At 37.2% G+C, this 20,467-nt stretch overlaps 2 protein-coding genes across 2 annotated transcripts; one reads left to right on the top strand and one right to left on the bottom strand.

Moving 5' to 3' along the window:
- The first annotated feature begins 7,363 nt into the window (after window positions 1–7,363).
- LOC108843029 (kinesin-like protein KIN-14F) lies at window positions 7,364–13,815 on the top strand. The gene is made up of 19 exons (XM_018616110.2): window positions 7,364–7,477; window positions 7,618–7,701; window positions 8,090–8,241; window positions 8,863–9,026; window positions 9,122–9,268; window positions 9,362–9,736; window positions 9,817–9,885; window positions 9,971–10,198; window positions 10,312–10,393; window positions 10,484–10,579; window positions 10,677–10,856; window positions 10,919–11,025; window positions 11,110–11,288; window positions 11,387–11,551; window positions 11,623–11,876; window positions 11,962–12,125; window positions 12,209–12,385; window positions 12,632–13,395; window positions 13,475–13,815. The coding sequence occupies exons 3-19, from the start codon at window positions 8,151–8,153 to the stop codon at window positions 13,608–13,610; spliced, it is 3,378 nt and encodes a 1,125-aa protein (XP_018471612.2). The 5' UTR covers window positions 7,364–7,477; window positions 7,618–7,701; window positions 8,090–8,150; the 3' UTR covers window positions 13,611–13,815.
- A 31-nt stretch (window positions 13,816–13,846) lies between these two features.
- LOC108843030 (putative phytosulfokines 6) lies at window positions 13,847–14,993 on the bottom strand. The gene is given in 2 exon segments (XM_056999777.1): window positions 13,847–14,154; window positions 14,746–14,993. Coding segments are annotated over 2 exon segments (324 nt in total). The 5' UTR covers window positions 14,959–14,993; the 3' UTR covers window positions 13,847–14,043.
- Between the last annotated feature and the right edge of the window lie 5,474 nt (window positions 14,994–20,467).

The raw sequence follows: 20,467 nt of genomic DNA, 5'->3' as shown, positions 1-20,467 counted from the left end.
TTCTTTTCTAAATCTCTTTAAATCAACAAAAGAGAGTTGTATCATATTTTTCTACACATGTCACAATGTTTTTTTTAAATAACAAATAAAATTCACTTCCTTTTTACAATTAATTTTTGTTTAGATTTTTTTTTTAACTGAAAATTACTATAAAATATTTTTTAACAATATATAATGTAAAAGACTATGTAATAGTAATTTTCCTTCTCTTATACCAAAATCAATTTGTACAATATTTAACACTAATTTTTATTTTCTAAAATCATAAAGAATAGATCATTGTAAAAAAAATATTTGATTGTAATTATCCTTTTTAAAAATCTTAATAAAAATTGTAAAAGAATGTTTAATTTTAATTTTCCTTTATTCAAATCATAATTAAAATGTCATAAACCAAAAGAAACTACAATCTTATTATTGACATATTAACACGATTTGTAAAACAAAGTTATAGTAATTTTCGTTTTCAAAATTGCTATATCAAAACCGATTTGTATAATAATATTAACATTAATTTTCCTTTTCTAAAATCATAATTTTTTAAAAAAAAAATATCTTATGATAAAGTATTATTTACAATACTTTTTTCAAGAAATAAAAATTACTATTAAATAATTATCTATATGAAAAGTTTTATTTAACACATGTTATAATCTTAAATATAAAATTGACATGTGTCACAATCATGTTAATTACTAACTTTGAAGAACCAAAAAAATATTTGATTGTAATTATCCTTTTTAAAAATCTTAAACCAAAAAATTGTAAAAGAATGTTTAATGTTAAATTTTCTTTATTCAAATCCTAATTAACACGATTTGCAAAACAAAGTTATAATAATTTTTGTTTTTACAAATTCTATATCAAAACCGATTTGTACAATAATATTAACATTAATTTTCCTTTTCTAAAATCATAAAAAAATAATTGTAAAAAAAATATCTTATGATAAAGCTAGTTACTATTATTTACAATACTTTTTCTCAAAAAAAGGAAAATTACTATTAAATAATTATTTATATAAAAAAAATATTTAACACATGTCACAATCTTAAATATAAAATTTAATTAGTAACTTTGAAGAATCAAGTTTCACATAGCTTTTATAATTTTCTTTGTTTTGGATATAAAAAAAAGGAAAATACCATTAAATAATTGTTTGTATGAATTTTTTGTTGCTTACAATATTTGTTTAAAACTTAAAAAAGGAAAATTACTATTAAATAGTTATTTTATAAAAATTAGTATTTAACACATGTCATAATCATAAATATATAATTGACATGTGTCACGATTATGTTAATTAGTAACTTTGAAGAACCAAGCTTTATATAATAAGAATTTTTTTTTGCTTACAATATTTGTTTAAAACTTAAAAAAGGAAAATTACTATTAAATAGTTATTTTATAAAAATTAGTATTTAACACAAGTCATAATCTTAAATATATAATTGACATGTGTCACGATCATGTTAATTAGTAACTTTGAAGAACTAAGCTTTATATAATAAGATATTTTGACCCAAAAAGGATTATGTAATTATATAATTTCTCTCTATAACGCTATGATGTTAAGATTTATGCGTGTAACGAAATTAGTACAAAATAAGGGACGATCATCTATGGAAAGAAGCATAGCGCAAAAATTAAAATCATTATGATCAACAAAAAAATTAAATACATTCGAAAAAATAAAAATACAAAATAAGGGACGATCTTTTTGTCTATTTTGCTATTGAATCTGAGTTTGGTAGGACTTGGTAAAGAAGAAGAAAACTCGATTGTAAGTTATTTTAAAGGTGTTTGTATTGATTAGAGAAGAATGAGTTACAATGTGTAAACAAAAGAAGAAACAATCTCGAACTCGTAAGAATTAGGCGAAAAAGTACAAGCCGGCGAGAAAGAGTAATGAGTATGTAAACCCTAATCTCTAACAGTCAGTCTCTATGTGTTCAAGTTCGGATCATTTTATTGGTTGTTCTTGTCCTCTTTTTACACATAATTAAGCCTTTTAAGCGGGTTGACCTATATAATGAGCCGACTAAGCTTAATTAACGGCCGAGCAAACTTAACGGCTGAGTAACTGGACTGTGTGTTTGAACTATTGAGCCGAGCTCTTATGGCGAGCTCGCGGTGCCAAGTTAAGTCAGCTGAGCTCGAGTATTAAGCTGATGATGCCGAATGGCATTGAACTGAGCAGATTTAGTGGACCAAATTTCTTATTTGATAGACTTTGTGGTAGGATGTAATTCATCTCTGACATTCGCAACTTCATCTCTTGTCTAATTGTGGTTAGCCTTTTAAGGATTACATGTGGATTTAACAGTAAGGATTTGATTTTCTTCGGATTTGCTTCAATGACTTATAGGTGCTAATGCAGCATATAAGTGTGTGGTTAGCTGTATATAGATCTTGGTTTGCATATCTATGGTTTATTGGAAATGATAGGAGGTTTTGTCTGGAAGATGTTGATGTTTTGGTGTTGGTTGGTGATGAAATCAACATGGGGAGACTGGGAAGAAGTGAATATGAGATGTGGTCTTGGTATGACTTTATACATCTTGCACAAGGTTTTATTGGTGAACTTGAAGTGGAAAAATTAGATTGCGGTCGGGTGAGGCTAATGCATAAGATTTTCCTGTCAGCAAGAAAGAGGTTGGGACGACAATGGTATGCGAGGATACAGAGGAATAGTCGGTCCGGAGTAGGCAAAGTTTCCATGGCAATTTGCATAAATGGTTGTTGGAATTCAAACGATGGAATCATGTGGTGTTGTGTATCGTTACACTTGCTAAGGGACCAATATATATTCTCTTCAAGAAGTTGGAAAGTGGTATATCCACAACATAGAGGGTGGGAGGTCTCTCTTACATACGGGAGTAGTGCTTTGGTTAACACGAAAGCTGAGTTTTTCAAATATGGTTTTATTAGCCTCTTCATGCTAGGTTGGATAATTTGGTGTACAAATATATATTATTTTCTAGGTCCTACGAGGTATATAATTCTGGAAAGGTTGGTAGATTGGCTCTCTTTGCTCAGAGAAGAGCAATATATTAAAATTTGAAATTTAAATGAAGATTTTAAGTTGGAATTGTCAAGGTCTTGGGAGTAAGTGGACTATTAGTTATTTGCGGGAAATATATTATAAACATAAACCAAGGTTTATGTTCTTGTCGGAAACAAAACAAAACTTTGATTTTGTTCAATCTTTTCAGTTTCATTTTGGATTTAGTCATCTTCATACAGTTGATCCCGTAGGCAGAAGCGGTGGATTGGCATTATACTATGATTCTACTTATAAGGTGACCATTATATCGTCTAATAACAGAATCATTGATGTGGAAACAGAACACAAAGGAAAACGGATCTTCTTATCGTTTGTTTATGGGGAACCGAATCAAAACTTACGGGAACCAGTATTGGAAAGATTAACGAGGATTGGTGTTTCGAGAATCGATCCATGGTTTATCATTGGGGACCTAAATGAGATTAGAGGTAATCATGAGAAAGAAGGTGGCACTCTACGGCATGCAAATACTTTTCTACATTTTAATAATATGATCGATAATTGTGGCTTAATGGAATTTCCTAGCCTCGGGAATACTTTATCATGGAGTGGGAGGAGGAAAGGACATAATGTAAAGTGTCGGTTGGATAGAGCTCTGGGCAACAACGACTGGCACAATATGTTCCCCTACTCCCATGTGGAATATCTGGGTATGTTTGGATCGGATCATAGACCGATTGTGGCGTCCGTTGAGGACAGAGTGATTAAATGCAGAGGCTCCTTCCGGTTTGATAAGAGATGGATAGGTGAAGAGGTATTGATGGAATCAATATCCAGGGGTTGGCAATCAAGACGGGTAAATGATAAAGTTGGAATCGTGGATAGGGTACACTGGTGTAGACACGAGATATCAGTATGGAGAAAGAACAATCCTCCATATGGGAAGGAAAAAATAAATACTTTACAAAAAACACTTGAGGAGATCCAAAATGACTTTACTAAGTCAAATGAGGAGGTATTGGAGGTTTCTAGGAAGCTAAAAGAAGCATATAGAGATGAGGAGGAATATTGGGAACAAAAGAGTAGAGTTAAATGGCGCACTTGTGGTGATAGAAAGACTGAGTTTTACCATGCATTGACAAAACAACGGAGAATCCAAAATAGAATAACTGGTTTACACAAAGAGGATGGAACATGGGTTAATTCGGAGGAGGAAGTAGAGAGAGTAGCTGTTAACTATTTCAATGATTTATTCCGTACTTCTTCTCCATCAGGTATTGATAGTTTTCTAGAAGAGGTTCCGACTTCGGTTACAGCAGCCCAGAATAATAGATTGGTAGCTAAGGCCACGGAAGAAGAAGTAAGGGCAGCTCTTTTTATGATGCACCCGGAGAAGGCTCCGGGACCAGATGGGATGACAGCTTTGTTTTACCAACAATCCTGGTCAGTAATCAAAGGGGATATGGTTCATATGGTTAATGAGTTTTTGAGAACTGGGGTTTTTGATGACAGATTGAATTTGACAAATATCTGTCTTATTCCGAAGACAGCGAGACCGAGTAGAATGACCGAGCTTAGACCCATCAGTTTGTGTAACGTTGGGTATAAGATCATCTCTAAGGTGTTATGCCAGAGACTCAAAGTAATACTGCCAAATCTGATCTCGGAAACACAATCGGCGTTTGTTTCTGGGAGGTTGATATCGGACAATATTCTTATTGCGCAGGAAATGTTCCATGGGTTGCGAACAAATAAGTCATGTCAGGGGAAATTTTTAGGGATCAAGACGGACATGAGCAAGGCATATGATCGAGTTGAGTGGATTTTCCTCCAACGAATTTTATTAAAAATGGGATTCTCGGCAGAATGGGTCGCGTTGATGATGCAATGTATTTCCTCGGTCAGTTACAAGGTCTTACTGAATGGACAACCTAAAGGGCATATCTTCCCAAAACGAGGGTTACGACAAGGGGATCCGTTATCACCGTACTTATTTATTTTATGTACAGAAGCTCTTATTGCCAATATCAAAAAGGAAGAGAGGCACAAGCGGTTAACGGGTTTAAAGGTAGCTCGGGCTAGCCCGGCAATTTCTCATCTACTTTTTGCGGATGATAGTTTATTCTTTTGCAAGGCGACAGTGCAGGAGTGTGGAGTAATTCTTAAGTTGCTTAAAGAATATGAGAGTGCATCAGGTCAAAAGATTAATTTCTTGAAGTCGTCGATCCAGTTTGGCCATAAGGTTGCCGAGGAAGTCAGGGTGGTTATTCATGAGTTGTTGGGCATCTCCACTGTAGGTGGTATGGGGAATTATCTAGGTATACCTGAGAGTCTCGGGGGATCAAAAATACAGATCTTTGGTTTTTTAAATGAAAATGTTAATAAGAAGGTTAATAGTTGGACAGTAAGGTTCCTTACACGAGGTGGTAAAGAGGTTTTAATCAAATCAGTATCTTCGGCTATGCAAACACATGTTATGTCCTGCTTTAGACTACCGAAGGGGGTTACAAAGAAACTAACAAGTACCACAGCACATTTCTGGTGGGGGGGCAGCGGTAACAAAAAAGGTATACATTGGTTCTCATAGGATAAAATGTACACCCATAAAGAGGAGGGAGGTTTGAGTTTCAGGGATCTACAAGATGTCAATACGGCTCTATTGGGAAAACAACTATGGCGATTAATAGAAAAGCCAGATTGTCTTTTTTCAAAGGTGTTTAAAGGAAGGTATTTCCGAAATTCTCATCCTTTGGATGAACACAGATCTTATTCTTCATCTTATGGGTGGAGAAGTATCTGTTCAGCTAGATCTCTGGTTAAAAAAGGGCTAATCAAAAGAGTTGGAACCGGGCAGTCGATTTCTGTTTGGAATGACCCCTGGATCCCAGCTCCTCGCCCGAGATCAGCACAACAAAAAAACTCGGTTCAATTCTTAAATCCATCCTTAAAAGTGGAGGATCTCATCAACCCACTAGACAGGACTTGGAATGTAAACTTGCTTAATGCATATATACATCCGGACGATGTTAAGATCATCAGAGGTATGGCACTTAGCCGCAATCACCGGCCTGATACATATGGCTGGGCATTTACAGAATCTGGGAAGTATTCGGTGAAATCGGGATTTCGAACGGAAACAATTTACCCGGACAGGGAACCAAGGATAACACCTTTTGGACCAAATATAAAACCTTTGCTGGCTTATTCTTGGAAACTAAATTGCTCGCCAAAATTGCGACATTTTATTTGGCAGATACTATCTGGAACATTACCAGTGTTCAAAAATTTAAAGACACGGGGTATTGAATGTGACCTTAGGTGCAATATTTGCGGAGCGTAGGAAGAAACAGTGCATCATGTTCTTTTTGAGTGCCCACCAGCACTACAAACATGGGCTTTATCAAGGATCCCGTCTCCCCCTGGAATTTTTCCGTCCACATCAGTTTTCACTAGTTTGGACTATTTATTCTGGAGGCTACCGAAGGAAGTGGACTCAAATTATTTTCCTTAGATTATGTGGTATATTTGGAAGAATAGGAATAGTAATATCTACACAAATAAGAATGGGAATCCCCAGGAGATACTGAGGATAGTGGATCTCGAGGAAACGCTATGGACGGAGGCACAATTATTGATACCAAAGACCCACAGAAATGTTCAGCCTACCAACGATTGACAAACTTTGGGCACAACCAGAGTATGTTTTGTTGATGGATCTTGGAAGGAACAAGATATCTTTACTGGACAGGGGTGGTATTGCCGAAAGATAGATTCAGAGGACAAGATGATGGGGGCAATGAATCTCCGACGTAGCCTATCTCCTTTACATGCAGAATGTGAAGCGCTGATTTGGGCAATGGAGTGCATGAAGACCCTGCAGTTCTCAGATGTGGTTTTTGCTACGGATTGTTCTCAATTGGTGACGATGGTGTCCTCACCCGAAGAATGGCCAGCATTTACTACGCATATGGAGGAATTTCGCCAAAGTAAGACTTTCTTCCCTAATTTCAAGATTCGACATATTCCAAAGGCGCAAAACACAATGGCGGACAAGCTTGCTCATGGAGCAAGGACTTCACCATCAGCTATGTTATATGTTGATTCGATACCTCCGGCTTGGCTCTCCAATCCGGTGGAATCTATATAGAGTAGTTAAATGTTGTCAAAAAAAAAAAAAGACTTATAGGTGCATTTGTTGGTTGGGTCGTAATTTCTCTTTTTAGGGTTGTGTTTTTGGAGATTTCAATATGTTTGGGTATTTTAACCAGTTTCTAATATTAATCAGTTGAGAGAAAGAAAAAATATAAAACTTGACGTTAATAAAGAAATATAATTATAGTTGACAAAAAAAAGAAATATAACAAATAAAAGCAAAAGATAGTGAACCAACCAACACTTGATTTTCTCTATACACGTCTCGCTTTCTCCATCTTCTACCCGTTATATAAGAGGAAAACAAAAGTGCAAAAGGTAGAATTCAACTCTTGATATTTCTCTAGACAAATCCATTCTCTCTCAGTCTTTAATTTTTCTCTAGTTTTCTCTCTCTGATGTGTCTCATCTTCGAAGTTACGACACCTAAAAGCTCATCATCTCCTTTTCCATGTAAGTTCGTCTAGGTTCGAATAATCGTGTGATCGATGAACAACATCGTCCGAGGATTAACTTGTCCCTTCATGTTCTGCATTTTCTAGGTCAGCTTCTTAAAATTCTCTCTAGTTCTACTTCTAAAGCTATTACAATCCTCCGCAGCTTTATAACATATATATTTCATCCAGTTCTGCTTAATAGAGATACTCAATTGATAGGCGAATTATTCCTTTTTGAAGTATTATTAGTTAGCCAAATTAGATAAATAGATCTATACTTCTTCTATAGATTTTTGTTAGATGTTTAATTATTTTGTTTTAATTACAGCGTGGTCTTTTTGCAAAATGTTTGTCTACAGGAGTTAGAAATCTTTGCAAAATCCTTTCATTGTTTTTTTTTTGTCAACAAAAAAAATTGATTTAAGAAGCATTTCCTTTATTTATTTATGGCTCATTTTAATAAATACGTATACTTTTAAAAAATAAATTTCAGAATACTATCTTTGGGAGGACTTAAACCAGCAGAAAACTTATTAAGAAGGAAAGAAAACAAAATGCCACAAGAATTATCGAGAGGATTAAAGGGTTTGGTGTCCACAAGCAATGGAGATTATGAGCTTGCTCAACGAAAAGCTGAAGAAACAGGTCTGTCTCATCATTGTTTTTGTATAAACTATTTTGATTATAAATATGAAGATAAATCAGATAAAGAAAAAAGTTGCAGATGGACCATGTGTAATTTGCTTTGAGATTCAAAAAAATTACGTTGGGTTTGAATTAGAGAAAGTCGTTTTAGAAAATGCTTTATGAAATGGCTTTCATTAGAGGGTCACCCACCACAAGCTTTTAATTATTACTTTATGTTTGGTAGATTGATAGACATATACGTAATGCAACACGTTATAACTAATTACCATGGATATACTATTCTGATCATACATTTCTACAAAAAAAAGTTATAATTTTCCAAATCATTATTCTTCTTTATAGTTGTTTTCTTCGTCGACTCTACATATCAATTCCGAGTCAACCATTTGAATTTAAAAGCTCCAAGCAAAAATTTGTTTTAGGTATATTATCCTTTATCATTTAGAAACAAGAATGATATTTTGGTATATTGAGTTCATGACATAGAGGCCTTTAACCACCCGGCCTAATAAGATACTTAACCAAAATATTGGCCTATTAATATGTTGGCCATTTTTTTTAAAAAAAAAAAGAATAATAAAAATGTATTTGGTATCTTGAATGGTCACATTCCAAAAGCTAAGAGAAGGTACGAAGCGGTGGAATGGCTGCGACAGATGGACCAAGGCGCGGCGGCGACACTGCCGGAAAAACCGTCGGAGGAAGAGTTCAGCCTCTCCCTCCGCAATGGCCTCATTCTATGCAACGTACTCAACAAAGTCAACCCCGGTTCGGTTCTCAAGGTCCAATACCAAAATGCAACGATCAAGGATTGCTATCTTCAAACACATTAGATTAATTTCTGACTTTCTCGTGATTTTAATTGTCGAGCTTTTAGGTGGTGGAAAATCCTGTCACATTGGCGATTCAGTATGCGGAAGGAGCGGCTCAATCGGCAATACAATATTTTGAGAACATGAGGAACTTTCTTAAAGCTGTAGAAGATATGCAACTTTTGACATTTGGAGCTTCTGATCTTGAAAAGGTTGAGTGTTTCTTTTGGGACTCGTCCATTTTGTAACATGTTTTATGATATAAAATGCTTTTTTTTTTCTTTTGTTGGTTATTGTTGCTGCAGGGAGGTTCATCGAACAAAGTAGTAGATTGCATTTTGTGCTTAAAAGGGTTTTACGAGTGGAAACAAGCAGGTGGAGTTGGAGTGTGGAGGTATGGAGGGACTGTGAGGATAGTCTCTTTACATCCAAAAGTCTCTTCGACGAGTTTGTGTCTTCGTAGCGAAAGCAACACCGATGAGTCTGTGTCTTTGGACGAATCCGAGTCTTCTCAGTATGACCAGCTTCTTGATTTTCTTCACCTCTCTAACGAGATTGCAACTGAGGAATCTGAAACAGCAGTCTCCCTAGCCTTTCTTTTCGATCATTTCGCGCATCAGCTTCTAAATGCTTACCTCAAGGAGAGTGATGGGATCAACGATCTACCTTTAAATGAAATGGTATATGACGTTTTATCAAGATTTTTAAAATATGCTATTTATTTCAATTTCTTAGATTTTTTTTGGTTTCCTTTTGTTAGGTGATCGATACCTTGCTCAACAGGGTAGTCAAGGATTTCTCTGCAATACTTGTTTCTCAAGCGACTAAGGTCTGCATCAGATTATAATTATTTTTTTAATGTTGACACATTTCTACAGGGTTCATAGTTAGTTTCTGGCATCTTTACTTTGCAGCTGGGTTCGTTTCTAAGGAAGATATTGAAATGTGACAACCGAAATCTATCAAGAACAGAGTTTTTAGAAGCAGTCTTCACATATTTTCGGCACAGAAAATATTTGGTGTCAAAGGAGTTTTCAAAGTTTTGTAAGTGTGGTGGAAAGCCTGAGATTATCGGATCAAGCGTCCCAGAGTTTTCTCCTATTCATGCAGAAGCTATTGGTCTTCAACAGAAAGAGCTGGAGGTAATGATTTTTAATTTTCTAGTGATGTAAAGACCAACGGAAATCTCATATCTTTGTTTGCATTCATGTTTTTCGGGATGTAATAATTTTTTTAATCCCACTGACTCATGTAGCATGTAAAATCAAATTACATGGAAACAAGATGCCAAGTTGAACAAATGCAGTCAGAATGGCATGAAGAACTTCAAAGGATAGGTTACATATATATATTTACTCTTTACCCAAATTTCATCTTCTCAGTAATTTATGATCACGTAGTAGAATCTTTATCACACTCTATGGCAGTCCATCACGTTAAGGCCATGGAAGTTACATCTTCTTCTTACCACAAGGTTCTGGAGGAAAACCGCTTACTTTACAATGAGGTCCAAGATCTTAAAGGTATCACCACCACCTATTACATCCCTTGCGTTTCATTTGTTTTCTCTTTTTTTTTTCTTTTTAGTGTGTTCTGAGTTGTGTTATCGCTGTGCTATAGGCACCATAAGAGTCTACTGCAGAGTCAGACCTTTCTTACAAGGAACAAAAGATATGCAATCAACCGTGGATTATATTGGAGAAAATGGCAATATTATGATTGTCAATCCTTTTAAGCAGGAAAAAGATGCAAGGAAAATATTTGCCTTCAACAAAGTTTTTGGACAGAACGTCTCACAAGGTATACTATTTTCATGATGCTTTCTTGTCTATCATACTGATCAATCGTTGTTTACTTTCCAGAGCAAATATACATTGACACTCAACCGGTAATAAGGTCTGTCCTTGATGGATTCAATGTTTGCATCTTCGCGTATGGACAAACTGGTTCAGGGAAAACATATACAATGGTATCATCTCTTCTTATTTTTTTTCTGCTGGCCCATACATTGTCAGGGATGTCTTATCTACATTTTCGCTATCGTCCCTTGCAGAGTGGGCCAGATCTGATGACTGAGACAACTTGGGGCGTGAACTACAGAGCTCTACGTGATCTTTTCCAGCTTTCAAATGCAAGAACACATGTGATGGCTTATGAAATTGGAGTACAAATGATTGAAATATACAATGAACAAGTCAGAGATCTACTAGTCAGTGATGGTTCTTCCAGAAGATATCCTTTCATATAGTTCAAAAATGAAGAGTTCTGTTGAATTGTCTAACAGACTCTCTACGAGTTTTTTTTTTGTTTTTTCTTAACTAGTTTCTCACGTTAGACATACGCAATAACTCTCAACTCAATGGACTTAATGTACCTGACGCAAGCCTGGTTCCGGTTTCTAGTACTCGAGATGTTCTTGATTTGATGAGGATTGGCCAAAAGAACCGTGCAGTGGGCGCCACTGCTCTTAATGAGAGAAGCAGCCGTTCTCACAGGTATCGAACTCTGAACTTTTTCCTATGATCATGGTAACGGTCGTTGAACTGGTGTATAAATCCCGCTGCAGTGTCTTGACCGTTCACGTCCAAGGAAAAGAGTTAACCACAGGATCCATTTTAAGAGGGTGCCTTCATCTAGTGGATTTGGCTGGAAGTGAAAGAGTAGAGAAGTCAGAAGCTGTGGGAGAGAGACTCAAAGAAGCTCAACACATAAACAAATCGTTGTCTGCACTGGGAGATGTCATTTCAGCACTTGCACAAAAGAGTTCACACGTTCCCTACAGAAACAGCAAGCTTACACAAGTTCTACAGGATTCCTTAGGTAAAAACACTTATAATACAAGAGACTGTTTTCTTCATTTTGTAGTTTCATTTCTCATGTTATATATTACGAACTTTACGTGCAGGTGGGCAAGCCAAAACTTTAATGTTTGTGCATATTAACCCTGAAGTTGACGCGGTAGGAGAGACTATAAGCACCCTTAAGTTTGCTCAAAGGGTTGCGTCCATTGAACTTGGAGCAGCTCGTTCAAACAAGGAAACTGGCGAAATTCGTGATCTTAAAGATGAGGTCTCGATAGCACCTGGTTCATTCTCGTTGCACTTATAGTAACTTTATATGTTTTAAAACACTCTTTCTTTACACATTTGTAGATATCAAGCCTCAAATCAGCACTGGAGAAGAAAGAAGCAGAGCTTGAACAAGTGCGAGCCGGTAGCATCCGGGCCACAACTGAATGTCAGAAAGCAAGAGCAGTTTCTCCTTTTTATATCCCAAGAACAAAGGCTGAAGCAAGTCAACAGCCAAATGAAAGTATGAGAAACTACGAGGTAAAACTCTCACTCAGACTGATTTGTTAGGGTATCTCCATCCTCACTCCATAATTTATTCCGTTTATAGAGTAAATGGAGTGAGAAATGGAGTAGTGAACAAAAAATAAAAGCATTTATTTTCCACTACTCAATTTTCCACTCCATTTACTTTATAAATAGAATAAACTATAGAGTGGGGATGGAGATGTTTTAAAGTTGGTTAAAGAGACTGATCTAATCAGTTCGGTGAACTTTGATATACAGACAAGAAGTTGCTCAACTGGCAAGCAGAGAAAGGCAGGGTTTACATCGGCAATAAGAAACAGAGAAGCAAGCCCAAAGATGCCAAATTTAGCAGAAGAGAGGTTAGATCCGAGATCACCATCTCCTACGAGTAGGAGGTCATTATCTACAGATAGAGGATCTTCCATCAAAAGTAGGAACAAGCCAGAGGTTACTCAGAACCTTCCGGTTTCAAGAACACCTTTTCCAGCTAGAGTACCGGTAGCCAAATCCTTTGCAACTGTTCCATTAAACCCATCAGGAGAAAACAGGGTTCGTATAGATAACACATCAGAGATACACAGTCATCAAAAGTTAAGCGCTAGAAAACTCTTCCCTGAGATTGATGAGCAACATATGAGGCATGCACTAAACATACGTCAAGGTGGTGCTAAGAAGACCAAAGCAGAGAGCATTAAAGCCAAGGGTAAGCAGCCATTGCCAGCTAGGTTTCAGAAACTTGATGTTGGGATCAGTTTACGTTCTGAGGCAGATTCTCATGTAACGACTGGAAGTTATCAGACCCAAAAGGGGAACAACCGCAATGTGATGCACTCAAGATTCCAAAATTTTGACGTTGGCATCAGCTTGTTCTCTGATCTCTGTACCGGTGACAAATCAGAGTCAACAACACTCAAGAGTGATTCCTCAGAGACGGACAACGAGCATGTACGCGTTGAACCACCTTTGAGATTGAACAACTTACATAGAAACTTCACCAGAAACTCCAAGAACCACAAACAAAGGTTACTATAAAACTCCACAAGATCTTTTCATTACGTACAATCACAACAACTGTTGACTTCGTTTCGTTATACCATGCAGGACGATCTATGCTCACGAGGACACCTCAGGCTTGAATAAACTGGACGACAAGCCTTCAAACGGTAATAGTAATACTAATATATCTATGCCTGAGTTCAGGAGAACTCGTTCAACGAATCACGGAAGGTTTCCGTAGAAATGTTCCAAGCTTGTCTCATAAATCCATATCACACATTATATTATGACAGACACAGTTCGACGTTGAGTTTTTTTTTTCTTCCGGGTTTTTTCGTGTCTTTCACTCCATAGTTGTGGTTGCAGATTGAACCATACTTATCATATGAACGAGTGTCCTATGTCGCAAGTATATTTGTTCTACGAAAGGCTGTTTACCTTTTACATTTTTCATTGCATTTGATTTAAGCTTTAATCAATGGGTTATTAGATAATATTTGCACTCTCTTAACTAGATTTGGAACATTACAACAGATCATTATATACTTTTAAACCTGCAAATAGTTCGCTAGGAAATTTCCTCATAACTGTTTTTGTCACATAGGACTCATCGTATTCAATACATTATACATATCTAAGTAAACCTTACAGGCAAATTATAATATTAAAAGATGTTAATGCTTATGGTGCTGTGTGTAAATGTAGTCTAAGTGAGCTTCCGTTATCATCCTTCTCCTCCGGCATTCTTCGTCTCCATCTCCGCAATATTCCATCCCCATCAATTTCTATTATTAGAAAACAAAACTAACGGATTAATCATATATATCATCGCAGGCTTCATATAATCTACAATTTACTTTAAATTATATATGTTCGATAACTCTATTATTTTAAATTATCGTATCTTGTTTATTATAACTAGGAGAAAATAATACACCACATATTTTCTCTCTTTTTTTTTCTTTTGTGAAGCATAAAAAATAAAAGAATTAAATCACATGCAGATATTAAATATAAATTTCATTTTGAATCCTAATTTTGAATTTTTTTATTATGGGAGGTGATATGGGGTTAGGCCCGACTAATCTCTCGAGGCTGGGATTGGTAATATCAATATATGTAATGTAAAATATAGGCAATATCTTTTTAAAAACTGCAAACGTTTTCTTGGCATGCATCTGAAAATAGTTGTAAATATTTTAGGGTAGTTTAGGTGGTTTTTATAAGGTGTAGCAAAATAGAAAGAAGGAAAATATAGTTTCTATAAGGTTGATATGGGGAGTCCTTACAAAAAAAGGGAGAACGGCTACGGCTATGATATTGTATTGTAATCGATAACAAAATGAAGATATGGGGAAAAAAATAGATATACTTACTTCAACCGGGTCGTGTTCTACTGGTATAGCTGAAACTAATGGATTCAGCTCTGGATCCTCTTGTCCTAAATAAAAGAATAAGATTTAGCGTTGATGAAGATTATATATCTATTATTTGATAATAGGTGTGTTCAAAGTTATTGACGAACTTGTGGAAGAAAGTAGTAAGATGAAGAAGAGAACACACAGTGTGAGGCACAGGGTGTGCTTCATGTTCTTGGCTGAGAGAGAGAGAGAGAGAGAGAGAGAGAGAGAGAGAGAGAGAGAGAGAGAGAGAGAGAGAGAGAGAAGCTTTGTGAATTGTGATCCATAGGTATATATTACTAGATATTTGCTGTGCACAATTTGATCCCAAAAAAAAAATTTGATGTGCACAAAAAAAAGTATATACTAAATATTTTTTTATATACTAAATATTTTCCCAAAAAGAAAGTTTATACTAGATATAAGTACTTTTCTGTGCCCATACCAAGTGTAAATACATAATCCATTTCAAAAATAAATATTTTATAAAAAGGTTTTATTTTTTGTTCAAACTCTTCGTGATACCTTTAAAAGTACGATGGACAATTATAAAACAGAGAGTAACTGATCTGAGGAAATGGGATGTGTAAGTGTAACTAATTTCTTTTTTGTAACTTTTTTGTAACTAAATTTACAAAATAAGATTCCGTCGATTAAATTTAATCATATCAACCAGCAAATGTAAAATCAAACTAAAAAGCAAGATTGTTTTTTTTTTCAATTAGAGAAAAAATATTTTGTTTAAAAATATATATTTTGTTTTGCCACCTATTTGTATAGTTACAAAATGTAGAAAAACTTCTCCATAAAAACGACTTTTTTATCAAACATAAAAACGACTTATTTACCGTTGTTACAAAAAAAATTGGTTTGTTTTATTATTTTATACACAGATCACATAGTGTGAGATTAAATAATGCTAAAAATAAATATGATTGATATAAAATATTCGAGTACAAATGCAAATGAAGGGGGACAAGGAAATTTTTGTAATATGGCGAGGGCAATATTCCACTATATAATTGAGAATGTGTGGTCCAACCAAAGTCTTACAAACTATATGATGAAGTGTCGCCTGCTTTGTCAGAGTTTCCAATCTAAGTCAACGGTTCTAACATTGTTTGACAGTTGTTTTCCATCTTTCCATTCTCTTTACATTTTCTTTTCTCAGATTTTTTTTTTTGACGTCTGGATCGATTATTATCGATTAACTATGCTATTACAATGATGAGAATTATGCTATTACAATGATGAGAATATTACAAAGACGATTATACAGCCGACAATTCTACCATCTTGTGAGAATACACGCCTGACTGCACCTCTCCGAACCATCCTATGAGATCTATGTTCGATGGTACGCCATACACCAAGCTGAAGATCTCCTGTAACCGTTTCTCGATAAGCTGCATAATTTGGTATTTTCTGGGGTTTGAACCCCAAACCTCCGGATGTAGAAGCATTACATGAACCCTTAGTCAAACCATTGGACCAAGGGAGCTTCCACATGTTCCTTTTTATGTTATGTAAATATCATTTCGAAAAATGAGCAAAGGGTTTTACAAAGAGTTTGTGACAATTTGCAGAACCTAAACAATTGTTTCCACAGCAAAAAGTTAAAAACATAGAAGCAAACTACAACCAGTAACACTTTAACCTTTTGCTTGTAAAAATCCATTTAAAAAGTTGGAGATAAAGATTGATACTGGAATACAATTCCAATAAACACACGACTGTAAACAACACAATAGCGAAAAGAAAAATCGACGATACTCTTGAATACGGACCAGATCTCTCGACAACGTTTAATAGCACGAACCCTAATCTTCCGATGACACATTTGAACACGAACCCTACTCTCCCGACGACACCCAAAGGTACGAACCCAACGAAGACCGACGACGTTAATCATATACATTCCATGCTTTTAATCATACTCAAGCCTAACGCTCTCTTAATCGTTACCTCCGAAGTGATCCAATCTCAGATTCTTCTTGGAGACCTTACTGCAGAATAATCTGAGTGAGAGACAAAACGATTCTGTGAGTAGAGATCGACAGATATGTGAACAAGAAAAATGAAGAAAGGATAGAACAAATAGTTTACTGTTGACCTTTCAGATCCTCATACAATCTGCTGAGAGAACAAAAAGAGATTATAGAAGAAGAAAGAAAGAACAAAGAGACATAGAGGTGTAGAAGAAGAGTGTGGAGGAGAAGATTCTTGACCATTAGATTACATTTGATTAATGGTCAATAATTGTTATTCTTTATTTAAAAGATCAACCAATGAAAAAGAAAGATGGAGATAGACAAAGTAATGATTGTTAGCCACTAGATCAAATTCAATCAATGGTCCTAAATAATAATAAAACTAGATTTTGATCCGCGATTTTAAAGCGAAGGTTTTTCTATGGATAGTAAGTAAAATTTGTGAATTAATATTTTAAAATTATTGTATATTATTATGTTACAAAGTCATATTATATTAAAAAGAAAATTGTTTAAAATTATATAATTTATGAATTAGTTTATTTAATATTTTGTATATATATATATACTTTTACGTAATTTTTCTTATGCTTGGACATTTTACCGGACCCAGAAAATCAAATCGAAATCAACCTGAAAATAGAAGTGTAATTTGAGTATGCGTCCATGATGGCATACATATTAGATTTATTTTGGATCCGCATGTCTATGATCAATCCAAGTCCTACCCGAAACTCAATCAGATACCTAAAGTACATGTTTTTGTGTATATTAGATATATTGGGTATTTCATATAATTTTTGGTATTACATATACTTTTTTAAGTTATGGTTCGTGTTTACTATTATAGTTTTGGGTGAAGCTCCAATATTCATAGATCTTATTCTATAAAATGTCCAAGCATAAGAGAAATTAAGTTATGGTTCGTGATCAGGACATATTCGATGGTGGGGCACGAGTATCGGTACGCGTGACCGAGAAGGCGGACCGAGCTCGTCTGTAGATATCGCTAGAGCGGAATGCGCTCGTTCGCTCGCTAGAGCATTCTTCCCAAGGGGAAGGTTTTTGTTTTTGGTTACAGCTGGACCGGTCAAGGCTGCCTACACACCTCAGGGGGAGGATCAAGCCATTCATAGTTCTTGTTTTCACGAGTAAAAGTGGCTGGGGGAAGCGCATTACTCATTTTTTGTGCGAGTAAAAGTGACTGTGAATTGCATTTACTCGGGTTTTTTTTTGGGGGGGGGACGTGGTCACGGATCGTTCACTCGGGGAAGAATTTGTTTTCTTTAGGAGTGGAAACGTCGGAGGTGCATGGAGTTCGAAGCCCGCGGAACCGCTTCTCTTGTGGATGTTTCGAGTCAGTAGACGCCATGTTTAATGACTTGGGTGATCTTGTATAGTCCCTCCCAATTGGCTCCTAGTTTGCCGGCCTGTCACTCTTTAGTATTTTCAAACACTTTGCGTAGAACAAGGTCGCCTAGTTTGAGAGGTCGGGATTTTACTTTCTTGTTGTAGTAACTCTCGATCTGATGTTGGTAGTTCTGGATGCGGAGTACCGCTTGGCCGCGCTTCTCCTCGATGCTATCCAAAGCGTCGAGCAACATATCTCGATTGAGCACATCGTTCACCGGTGTTTTGGAGCGTCGTAAGCTAGTAACATGACCTCAACGGGTGGCACTGCTTCGACTCCATAAGCCACCGAAAAAGGAGTGGCTTTGGTTGCTCCGCGGGGAGTCATTCTGTGGGACCATAAGAAACCATCCAACTAGTCGATCCAGCAACCCTTTTTCAAGCCGAGTCATTTCTTCAGACCGTCGATGAGGAGTGGATCGTTGTGAGGCATGTGGACGCCGCTTGTGTTGGTGCTCGAAAATGTTATTTGATGGTTGTCCTCGACTGGCGATGGCCACTTGTGCGAGGTTACGGCCTGTCGTCTATAATCCTTGACTGCTCGGACGGATTCGTCGCCGTCTATAATTCTTGACTGCTCGGACGGATTCGCCGCAGGAAAGGGATCCACCCATGATCACGTTAACCTTTGGAAGGCGACCGAAGCGTCTTGATTCGATCTGTGTTCGCAGGTCGGTGGGTTTGTCCGCAACGTTTTTGGCCGGAGTGGGGCGTTTCTTCGTCCTCTCTAGCTGTCGTCGTAAGTCAGAGTGCTTGGAACGATTGAGCTGTATCATGAGGTCGTCGATTTTAGAATTGAGGCTATTGCGTAAATCAAAATCTCGAGGGGGGGGGTTGTTTTTCCTCGACCTTTCTAGCTTTGGATGCACTGTCAGCGATTCCGAGATCCGGAGCGGCGCTCTGACCGGACGCTGTCCCGGTTGCAGCCTTGCACTTTAATATCGTTCAAAGATCGGGTTCTTCTGTTGTGATGAACATATGATCGTTCCCTCGGAAAGGCGTTGGCTCAGGTTGTTCGTCCTCCGAGGAATCGTTTCTTCGTGAGAGGATAACCTCAACTCGTCGTCGATTCTTGGATGATCCTCGTCAGTTGACGAATCATCTTTGTCTTGAGCACGGCCTCTTCTGTGTTGGCATGCGGAGCCTTTCCCTTGGATTTATGACCCTTCTTTTCCTTGTTTTTGCTCCAGCTTTTATTGCTCTTAGGTTATGGATTAGAGGGAGGTTCGATTTCCAGTTTGCCGCTGGCAACAGACGATAGAAACTGCTTGTAGAGAATGTTGCATTTGTTCGTATCGTGCGCATCAACCTTATGGTAGATGCAGTACTTGCCGGAAGTTGGGGTGTTCGGACCTGAAGGCTCGGAAGAGGTTTGGGGTTTCTGGTCGTACTCTAAGGTTGACTGATTGTATATGTTCCATCTCTTTTCCCGAACGACGACTGTGGACGCTAGGAGATCTTCCTCGTTGACAACATACTTGAAGTTACGTTTTGGTTGTTTTTCTCTCTGAATGAATGCTGCCTTGGTTCTTGTCGTTTATCAGCTGCTTCGGTCGAGTTTTGCTTCGCTGCGGCGTCCTTCGCAATGCTTTGTCGTCCGAGTATCACTCTGGTGTCTTCGGTGTCTTCTTCCATACGTATGAAGTTATGCGATCGTGCAATTGCATCTGCGAGGGATCGCGTCGGATTTTGGTAGAGATCAGACTGAAACAACGACTTCACGTGAAGGGTATTCTTTAAAGACTCAACTGCGATGCTATTGGGGAAATCTACCTTGGAGACGACGGATTTGAACTTCTCCATGAAGTCATTGAAGCTTTGGCCGTTGGCTTGGGTGATGTTCCACAGGTCGGACGCGGTGGCTTCTTCGCGAGTGAACATGATGTACTTCTTTAGGAAGGCGGTCGAAAGATCATGGAAGCTATCGACGGAGTTTTCCCGGAGTCTGGGGAATCAAGCAAAAGCTGCCCCCTCGAAACTTTCGACGAAAAGCTAGCAGAAGATGGCTCGTCGGAAAAGTTCGCTCGCCGCATCGCAATGTTGAAAGACGTGACGTGGACTGTAGAATCAGAGAGGCCGTCGAAGGTTGGCAAACGGAGCTTGTCCACTTTTCGAAGTCTAAGTCTCGTTATCTTCTGCATGAAAGGAGTCCGGAGAGATTCGGCGAGGATGCGCTCGATTTGCGGGGCGGACGTCGTCACCTGATGAATCTGAGAACTGTTATCGAGGATCGACTGCTTGAGGGCCGCGAGTTCGTTTATGGTTTGTACGTCAGGGACACCGGGAGTTTGTTCGGG

The sequence above is a fragment of the Raphanus sativus genome, chromosome 2, assembly GCF_000801105.2.
Source record: "Raphanus sativus cultivar WK10039 chromosome 2, ASM80110v3, whole genome shotgun sequence".
Classification (NCBI taxonomy): domain Eukaryota; kingdom Viridiplantae; phylum Streptophyta; class Magnoliopsida; order Brassicales; family Brassicaceae; genus Raphanus; species Raphanus sativus.
This window is presented reverse-complemented; position numbering and strand designations above follow the sequence as displayed.